Source organism: Scyliorhinus canicula, chromosome 15, assembly GCF_902713615.1.
Source record: "Scyliorhinus canicula chromosome 15, sScyCan1.1, whole genome shotgun sequence".
Lineage (NCBI taxonomy): Eukaryota > Metazoa > Chordata > Chondrichthyes > Carcharhiniformes > Scyliorhinidae > Scyliorhinus > Scyliorhinus canicula.
The window spans coordinates 123578075-123588820 of NC_052160.1; the positions used below are offsets into that span (position 1 = coordinate 123578075).

Below are 10746 nucleotides of genomic sequence, written 5' to 3' on the forward strand. Positions count from 1 at the left end.
CTGTGGCAACCATACTGCTCTGCATCCTTATCCCTTTCAAAGTTAAAGATATTAAGGCATGTGATAACGTAGAGGGGATTGATGTGAACTCACGCTTGGCAGCCGAAACCTCACCTGTATCATTTAGTTCCATATACCCCCGAATGGCGGACCTCACCTGCTCACATACCTCCTCATTCACCAGCAATCCTTCATCCAGCCTCCACTGCAAGCACGGTCCCCCCCCCCCCCCCCCCCCCCCCGCAAGTCCTCCAATGCAGGACGTGGTCTGAAACCACGACCACCGAGTATCCCGAGTCGACCACACGTGCCTATAACATCTTGACCACCACAAAAAAATTAATCTGAGAGTACACCCTTTGCAGATGCGACCTCCCAAACATGGGATCAATGATCGTGTTAAAGTCCCCCCACCCCAGAATCAACCAGTGCAATTCCAGATCCGGAATCTTCCCCACAACTTGCCTCATAAACTCCACATAGACCCAATTTAGGGCATAAACATTTACTAGGACCACTGGCATCTCCAGCTTTCCACTCACCATCGCAAACCTTTCCCCCAAATCTGCTAATATAGTCCCCACCTCAAATGGCACCTGTTTATTTACCAACACCGCCACACCCCGCATCTTTATGTCTAATCCCGAATGGCCCTACCCACCCTTTCCTTAGCCTTGTCTGATCCCCGATTTTCAAGTGTGTTTCTTGTAAAAAGGCATGCTACGCCACAGCAACACCTTTGTCAGCAACCCTCATCCCCCTTCCCTTAAACAAAACAACTAACCCACCCCACTCTGCTGCACTAACCACTTGATCTCCCCCCCACTGGACTCCCATTAACTAGCTCGCCCAGTTTGCCTTCCAGCCTCCGCCCAAGGCGCATAAGCCTCCTACCTCCCACTGATACCTCTCCCTCACCCCCACGCTCGCATACTTTTCAAGCAACAATGAAACAAGAAATAAAAGGTGCACTCACCCTCAATCGAAACAAAACATCTCGAAGGAGAAAAGTTCTCCAACAACCATCAAAAGCAAAGATACAAGAAAAAACGACTGAAAAAGTACCTATTGCCTCACACCTCCTTCACAGTTCAATGTCTCTTTATTAAAAGTCACCCAGAGGCAGGCTGGGTACAACATACCAATCTCCACTCCCTTCTTAAAGAGGGCTGCCTTCGCCCGATTAAACCTAGCTCTCCTCTTCCCCAGGTCCGCACCCAGGTCCTGGTATATCTGTCGTTTGGTCCACTCCTAGGTGTCGTCTGCCTCGCCTGTCTCAGAATTTTCTCCTTGTTCAGGAATCAGTGAAGGTGCATCACCATCGCCCTCTGTGGCTCATCCGCCTGCAGCTTCCTCATCAGTGCCCCGTGTACTCGGTCAACTTCAAGGGGCCAGTTAGTGGCCCCTTCCCCCCATCAACTTCTCCAAAACCTTGGCCACATATGTGCCAGTGTCTGCTCCCTCGATGCCTTAGTTTCTGCCTCCGGGAGCAGTTCTCTAAGTCCTCCACCTTCTCCTTTAGCCACTGCAGAGCTTCCGCATCACTGGTCACTGGGGCTGGTTTAGCGCACTGGGTTAAATCGCTGGCTTTTAAAACAGACCAAGGCAGGCCAGCAGCACGGTTCAATTCCCGTACCAGCCTCACCGAACAGGCGCCGGAATGTGGCGACTAGGGGCTTTTCACAGTAACTTAATTGACGGCTACCCGTAACAATAAGCGATTTAATTTAATTTCATCACAACTATGTCGGCTGCCAACGAGGCATACGCACCTCGTGTTCCCGCACCGCCTACTCCACTTTCCAAATAGGCTGGTGCTGGGACTCCAGCCTATGCTCGACACAGTTAATTGCCACTTTTAATGGTTCCACCGTCTTGGCTAGGTCCTCCTGGGCCTTCCATCTGTTGGCTAAACTTTTCATTGAAAAAGACCACGAGTTGTTCCATTGACCACTAGGCAGGCAAGGCTGACCCTTTACCCTCTGCCATCTTGACCTGTGTCGCATGAAGATTCTCTTGCTCCAACTATTCCCTACTTCTTGACCCACTTCTGGTCTGTGGATTCCTCCACCAGCCCCACCAGTGGAGCCAAACATTTCTCCAGTCTGCCCTACACCTTTTTTCCAGAACATCCACCCTACAAACGGGGAAAAGGTCCAAAAAAACAGCCTTGAGCGGGAGCTACCAAATGCGCGCCAAGTCACACCATGGCCGCCACCGGAATTCAGATGACATGAAAATTGATGATGTAGTGTTATAATCCTAAAGGAGGTCCCTGGATCAGGCCTATATGTTTTCCCATGACCTCTCTGGAGTATAAAATTCCCCTTTAAGACAGGCATGCCTTCCCCTTTAAGGGACGAAGTTTCCCCTTTACATGGAGTGCTCCAGTTGTATAAAACCCCTGGCCTAGCTGTAGGTCGGGTAAGGAGACCATTAGAGGAGTGGAGAGTACTGTAATTGTATCAAAATAAACCTTGCTCTGTAATTGCTACTTTCATCTATGCATTATGCCTAACACTGCCAATGAGGATTCTGTGGAGCTGCCGTCGACAGTGGTTGCCCAGCCAACCTCGTCTAGGCTTCGGCAAGCCACACTACTAACCACCGAAATGCCACTCATAGGAAAACTGGAACCTTTTGATGCAGGTACAGATGATTAGGGGCAATAAGTTGAACACGTGAACTATTTTTTTCGAACGAATTATATTTCTGGCGATGCATGAAAACCTGTTATAATGCTGACCGCTTGCACAGGACCCACCTACATTGTGATAAAGAGCTCACCCAGACGCCCCAGATTCCCGGTCGTTTGCCGCCCTGGTGACCCTTATGGGGGAACATTTCAACCCAAAACTACCTGTCATCGTACGCCGTTTTCGTATCCACACAGCTGCTCAGGCCCAAGCCAAGTTGGTGAGTGATTCCTGGCCCTCCTTCAAAAACTGGCTGAGACTTGCAAATTCGGAGTGACACTGATTGAGACACTCAGATACCGTTTGGTGTGTGGATTCCTCCACGCGGCCATGCAATGGAAATTACTAGCTGAGGTCCGCCTGGACCTGCAAGGCGCAATGGTGATAGCTATCTCCAGAGAAAGCACGGAACAAGGGGTCCAGGAACTCCAGGGACTGACAGTGCTCAGTCTGGGATGCAATCACCAGTACCTATCACACTCTGCTAGAGCTGAGGAAGCTGTGAGCCGACAATAGGACTGCTCCTGGAGGAACACAAACCACCACTGTAAGAAAGGCCAGGAATGCTGCCGGATGTTCTCCCCCAACCGAGTGAAAACTGAGACCCCTTTTGTTGCTTGATATTCAGGCCAGTTGATAATTTAGTGTATTAAAACAATATTCTATACTGCTCAACCATCTTGACCTGGTACATGTAGCTTCCAATTATAGAACATTAAATGAGACATTAAATGAGACACGACTGTATATAGAGGACTGAGCTGCCCTGTCCCATTGACATTAATACCAAACCCTACACAGTGTACAGAGGGCTGGGCTGTTCTGTCCCATTGACATTAATACCAAACCCTACACAGTGTACAGGGGGCTGGGCTGCTCTGTCCCATTGACATTAATACCAAACCCTACACAGTGTACAGAGGGTTAAGCTGCTGTGTCCCATTGACATTAATACCAAACCCTATAATGATATGTATAAAGGCAGGTCAGTGAAGGGTTAATTATTACATCTCTGTGTAATTCAAACACTAGAGGGCACCACCACTTCTCTGTATATAAATCAGACCCCACGGAATGCGGAGTAGTGTTAGTGAAGGAGTAAGGGAACAGCATTAGAAAATTAGGTTAGAGAGTTACACAAGGTTATTATTAGTGACTATTTGGATTGATTACTGCTGGACAGATTCAATATTACTTTATTATTAACGAGAGCTCAGTAGCGTGTGCGAACTTCATTTAATTAATCGTTAAACAATAAATTAGTTTTTCAATCTAATGATTGATGGATTCTTTGTCATCAACTCAAGGGACCATTCTGGAACAAAAGACAAAGAACACGATGTATTACCACCAAGGGTAATAAAACAAACAAACCCTACACTGTGTACAGAGGACTGAGCTTCTCTGTCCCACTGACATTAATACCAAACTCTACACTGTGTACAGAGGGCTGAGCTGCTCTGTCCCATTCAGACGCTAAGAGTAAACCTGCGGTAAACCTGCCCCTTCACTGATCTGAAAACATCTCGGATGCAGCTATAAAGAGCCGGGGCAGCTGCTTACCCGTGACCTGGGCCACCCAGGCGGCCGTTAGAGCGAGGATCAGCCTCCCTGACATCCCCCAATTCTCTCGATCTTTTAACATTTCGGGGGGAATTTTCCCCCAATGTGAAGAAAACTCCACAATGTCCTTGCGGCTATTTGATTGATCGCTCAGTCTCTCCGTGTCCGTTAATTTTCCGTTGGATTTTCACTGGCCTCGTGCCAGAAACTTCCCGCCATTTCCTGACAGCTGCCGCAGTGCGTGCTGGGTAAGGTCAAGAAAATTACTCAACCAGGGTAACCAGTAAGTAGAATATATTACCACACTGAGATATGCTTTTGTATTAACCAGATTTGTTCTCGTTCTTGGTAATGAGCATATTTACTCGTCAGTGAATATTTATTGACCCTACTTCCTTGCAAGTTACTCATCAGCCCCAGCCTGGATGTTGTCCAGGTTGTGCTACATGTGAGCATCTCATTTTCTGTGGTTTCACAAATATATTGATCAGTAGTAAAATGTTTCACGGTGTGTGAACTTAAAGTGGACAGAAGTCACCATCGAGCAGCCCCACATCTGGCCTTGCGCATCTCCCATCAGATAGGCGCCAGGAAAAGCTTTGGTGCGCATTCAACCTGCAATGAACTATTATTTAAGAGATGGCCCTAAATACATATAAAAAGAAATAGGAAAATCAAGCATAAACACTGAAATAACTTTATAAATAGTTAAGAACTTGACGGGGAAATGTTAGAACATAGAACACTACAGCGTAGTACGGGCCCTTCGGCCCTCGATGTTGCGCCGACCTGTGAAACCATCTGAAGCCTATCTGACCTACACTATTCCATTTTCATCCATATGTCTATCCAGTGACCACTTAAATGCCTTTAAAGTTGGCGAGTCTACTACTGTTGCAGGCAGGGCGTTCCACACCCCTACTACTCTCTGAGTAAAGAAACTACCTCTGACATCTGTCCTATATCTATCACCCCTCAATTTAAAGCTATGTCCCCTCGTGTTGGTCATCACCATCCGAGGAAAAAGACTCTCACTGTCCACCCTATCTAACCCTCTGACTATCTTATATGTCTCTATTAAGTCACCTCTCAGCCTTCTCCTCTCTAACGAAAACAACCTCAATTCCCTGAGCCTTTCCTCGTAAGACCTTCCCTCCATACCAGGCAACATCCTAGTAAATCTCCTCTGAACCCTTTCCAAAGCTTCCACATCCTTCCTATAATGTGGTGACCAGAACTGCACGCAGTACTCCAGGTGCGGCCGCACCAGAGTTATGTACAGCTGCAGCATGACCTTGTGGTTCCGAAACTCAATCCCCCTGCTTATAAAGGCTAGCACACCATATGCCTTCTTAACAGCCCTATTAACCTGGGTGGCAACTTTCAGGGATTTATGTACCTGGATGCCAAGATCTCTCTGTTCATCTACACTACCAAGAATCTTGCCATTAGCCCAGTACTCTGCATTCCTGTTACTCCTTCCAAAGTGAACCACCTCACACTTTTCCGCATTAAACTCCATCTGCCACCTCTAAGCCCAGCTCTGCAGCTTATCTATGTCCCTCTGTATCCTATAACATCTTTCAGCACTATCCACAACTCCACCAACCTTCGTGTCATCTGCAAATTTACTAACCCATCCTTCTACACCCTCTTCCAGGTCATTTATAAAAATGACAAACAGCAGTGGCCCCAAAACAGATCCTTGCGGTACACCACTAGTAACTGATCTCCAGGATGAACATTTGCCATCAACCACCACCCTCTGTCTTCTTTCAGCTAGCCAATTACTGATCCAAACCGCTAAATCACCTTCAATTCCATACTTCCTTATTTTCTGCAATAGCCTACCGTGGGGAACCTTATCAAACGCCTTACTGAAATCCATATACACCACATCAACAGCTTTACCCTGATCCACCTGTTTGGTCACCTTCTCAAAAAACTCAATAAGGTTTGTGAGGCATGACCTACCCTTCACAAAACCGTGTTGACTATTGCTAATCAACTTGTTCTTTTCAAGATGATTATAAACCCTTTCCAACATTTTACCCACAACCGAAGTAAGGCTCACAGGTCTATAATTACCAGGGTTGTCTCTACTCCCCTTCTTGAACAAGGGGACAACATTTGCTATCCTCCAGTCTTCCGACACTATTCCTGTCGACAAAGACGACATAAATATCAAGGACAAAGGCTCTGCAATCTCCTCCCTGGCTTCCCAGAGAATCCTAGGATAAATCCCATCTGGACCAGGGGACTTATCTATTTTGACATTTTCCAAAATTGCTAACACCTCCTCCTTTTGAACCTCAATTCCATCTAGCCTGGTCGACTGAACCTGAGTGTTCTCCTCGACAACATTGTCTTTCTCCAGTGTAAACACTGACGAAAAATATCCATTTAACGCTTCCCCTATCTCCTCTGATTCCACACACAACTTTCCACTACTATCCTTGATTGGCCCTAATCTTACTCGAGTCATTCTTTTGTTCCTGATATACCTATATATATATATGTATATAGAAAGCCTTAGGGTTTTCCTTGATCCTATCCGCCAACGACTTTTCGTGTCCTCTCCTCGCTCTTCTTAACTCTCCCTTTAGGTCCTTGCTGGCTAACTTGTAACTCTCAAGTGCCCTAACTGAGCTTTCATGTCTCATCCTAACATAAGCCTTCTTCTTCCTCTTGACAAGTGCTTCAACTTCCTTAGTAAACCACGGTTCCCTTGCTCGACAACTTCCTCCCTGCCTGACAGGTACATACTTATCAAGGTCACGCAGTAGCTGTTCCTTGAAAAAGCTCCACATTTCGATTGTACCCATCCCCTGCAGTTTCCTTCCCCATCCTATACATCCTAAATCTTGCCGAATAGCATCATAATTGCCTTTCCCCCAGCTATAATTCTTGCCTTGCGGTATATACCTATCCCTGCCCATTGCTAAAGTAAACATAACCGAGTTGTGATCACTATCACCAAAATGCTCACCTACATCTAAATCTAACACCTGGCCGGGTTCATTACCTAGTACCAAATCCAATGTGGCCTCGCCCCTTGTTGGCCTGTCTACATACTGTGTCAGAAAACCCTCCTGCACACACTGCACAAAAACTGACCCATCTATAGTACTCGAACTATAGTATTTCCAGTCAATATTTGGAAAGTTAAAGTCCCCCATAACAACTACCCTGTTACTCTCGCTCCTGTCGAGAATCATCTTTGCAATCCTTTCCTCTACATCTCTGGAACTATTCGGAGGTCTATAGACAACTCCCAACAGGGTGACCTCTCCTCTACTGTTCCTAACCTCGGCCCATACTACCTCAGTAGACGAGTCCTCAAGCGTCCTTTCTACCGCCGTAATACTTTCCTTGATTAGCAATGCCACACCCCCCCCCTCTTTTACCATCTTCTCTGTTCTTACAGAAACATCTAAATCCTGGAACCTGCAACAACCATTCCTGTCCCTGCTCTACCCATGTCTCCGAAATCGCCACAACATCGAGATCCCAGGTACCAACCCATGCTGCAAGCTCACCCACCTTATTCCGGATGCTCCTGGCATTGAAGTAGACACACTTCAAACCAGCGTCCTGCTTGCCGGTGCCCTCTTTCGAACTTTTAACCCTATCCCTGACCTCACTACTCTCAACATCCTGTACACTGGGACTACAATTTAGGTTCCCATCCCCCTGCTGAATTAGTTTAAACCCCCCCGAAGAGCACTAGCAAATCTCCCCCCCAGGATATTGGTACCCCTCTGGTTCAGGTGAAGACCATCCTGTTTGTAGAGGTCCCACCTACCCCAGAATGAGCCCCAATTATCCAGGAAACCAAAACCCTCCCTCCTGCACCATCCCTGTAGCCACGTGTTCAACTCCTCTCTCTCCTTATTTCTCACTTCACTAGCACGTGGCACGGGTAACAACCCAGAGATAACAACTCTGTTTGTTCTAGCTCTCAGCTTCCAACCTAGCTCCCTGAATTTCTGTCTCAAATCCCCATCTCTCTTCCTACCAATGTCGTTGGTACCTATGTGGACCACGACTTGGGGCTGCTCCCCCTCCCCCTTAAGGAACCCAAAAACACGATCAGAGACATCACGAACCCTGGCACCTGGGAGGCAACACACCAACCGTGAGTCTCTTTCGTTCCCACAGAACCTCCTGTCTGTTCCTCTAACTATGGAGTCCCCAATGACAAGTGCTCTGTTTCTCTTCTCCCTTCCCTTCTGAGCAACAGGGACAGACTCTGTGCCAGAGACCTGTGCCCTATTGCTTACCCCTGGTAAGTCGTCCCCCGCAACAGTATCCAAAACGGTATACTTGTTATAGACGGGAACGACCACAGGGGATCCCTGCACTGCCTGCCGGTTCCCTCTCCCTCCCCTGACGGTAACCCATCTACCTTCTTCTTTTACTTGAGGTGTGACTACCTCCCTATAACTCCTCTCAATAACCTCCTCCGCCTCCCGAATGATCCGAAGTTCATCCAGCTCCAGCTCCAGGTCCCTAACGCGGCTCTCGAGGAGCTGGAGTTGGGTGCACTTCCCGCAGATGTAGTCAGAAGGGACACTAGAGGTGACCCTTTCCTCCCACATTCTGCAGGAGGAACATTCAACAGCCCTAGCCTCCATTCCCACTGAACTAACTTCCCAACTACTGAAAAATAAAAATTAAAAACTTGTTAGTTTAGCAATCCAACGGAGAGAACTTTTTTTTGGTTAGAGGAAGAGGATGGGTGGGAGACACTACGTAAGTAGTGTTTCGGGTAAAGCTGTCACTCGAGAACAGCCCCTTCACAAACCACCTTCAACTTACGCTGACCGCACTGCACGTATGCAAATCTCCCCGGAACAGCCAATCAGAAGCTCTGCTCTGCTGCCCCCTGCTGGATGCTTGACTTCCGTCGAACTCCTCGGTTCACTGATGCAGGTGCACCTTCAACTTACGCTGGCCGCACTGCACGTATGCAAATCTCCCCGGAACAGCCAATCAGAAGCTCTGCTCTGCTGCCCCCTGCTGCATGTTGTAGGGCTGTGAGCCTGGCTTGGTTGTTCTTGCAGAGAGCAGGTTGAAGTTCCAGAGGCTGAGCGATTTACTTATGTGCTGTAACCATTCTATTATTTTACCAAATAGTCTTACAATTAGTACCTGGCTTATCTTCCATTTCTCTCTGTAAAAAACAAGACAAGCCTTGGTATCAATTAGGAGAAAACGGGCAACTGTTCCATCTGAGATCGGCCTAATGTCACTCATTAGGAATGACCATCACCATCTATAAGTGAAAAATGATGCTTTGTGGCAACATTGCAAAAGCATTGCATCTGTGAGTGGCAAGGTGCAGAATGTTATGTTATGCAAAGTTATATTACAATGAGAAACCCAAAACTTACATAATTTGCTTGTCAGAACAGCGCAGTAAATTAAAGTTTTGGCAATAAAACATTCCGGTCCTGCAGTTCCGCTAGTTTTTCAAATATCTTTGCTTATAGGATCAAATTAGCTGGTAATATTAAAATGTCCATGTGGTCCGCGATGACTACTGTTATTTCCTATTTCAAATTAGCTGGGAATATTAAAATGTCCATGTGGGACGTGATGATTGCTGTCGTTTCCCATTCAATCAGTGTTGTCAATTTTTAGTGGCATAATCTGGGAGGTTGTAGTGCTTGACTACAATTTTTGAACATTTGTTATTTATAGGATGTAAGCATCACTAATAAGGTCAACACTTATTGGTCATTTCCAATTTCCTTTCGAAATGTGCTACTGAGCTGACTTCTTGAGCCATTGCAGCTCATGTGGTTGAGATACACAGTACAATTAGAGGATTCCATGATTTTGATCCAGTGTCAATTAAGGGATGGCATATACATCCAAGTCAGGGTGGTGCATGACCTGAGGGAGACTTGGAATTGGTCCTGTTTATTGAAAGATTGTCTGGTGCCTTACCAAGAGCTCTGGAGACTTTTATGGTTGAATATCAATGATTTTTGGTCACCCATAACTAGGTACTTCTCCAAGGTACTACCCTGCATGGGTGCTATCTTATTGCGGACTACTGCTAGACTCCTCTACACACAGTCCATTATCATATGACTCTCTTCTCTTACCATGGGAAGTACCGTTTCCCTAGTCCCACATTAATCCTTGCTCTGCCCAAACACCCTAATAGCACAGTACCCTAACCCTAACCCTAATGCACCTGGTGTCATTGCTTTTCTAGATTGTAGGTTTGGAGGCGCCAGTGCAGTAGGTGCATTGGGACAATATTCCATTGAATCCCCACCGTGCAGTAAGGAACCATTCAAACCATCGAGTCTGTACCACTCTAGGCCCAATCCCTTGCCCTATTTTTGTACCCCACGCATTGATCATGGCCAATCCACATAACCTGAACATCTTTCAACATTAAGGGGTTAATTTTGCATTGCCAATCCACCTAGACTGCGCATATTTGGACTGTGGGAGGAAACCGGAGCAC

At 46.7% G+C, this 10746-nt stretch overlaps 1 protein-coding gene across 2 annotated transcripts in view; it reads right to left on the reverse strand.

Moving 5' to 3' along the window:
- LOC119979022 (membrane cofactor protein-like) overlaps nucleotides 1-4474 on the reverse strand; it is a 221241-nt gene extending 216767 nt beyond the window's left edge. For both annotated transcript variants that reach the window (XM_038820994.1, XM_038820993.1), the window contains exon 1: nucleotides 4260-4474. In XM_038820994.1, the coding sequence (XP_038676922.1) occupies nucleotides 4260-4341 (82 nt within the window). In that variant the 5' untranslated portion in view covers nucleotides 4342-4474. The remainder of the gene's footprint in view (nucleotides 1-4259) is intronic.
- Between the last annotated feature and the right edge of the window lie 6272 nt (nucleotides 4475-10746).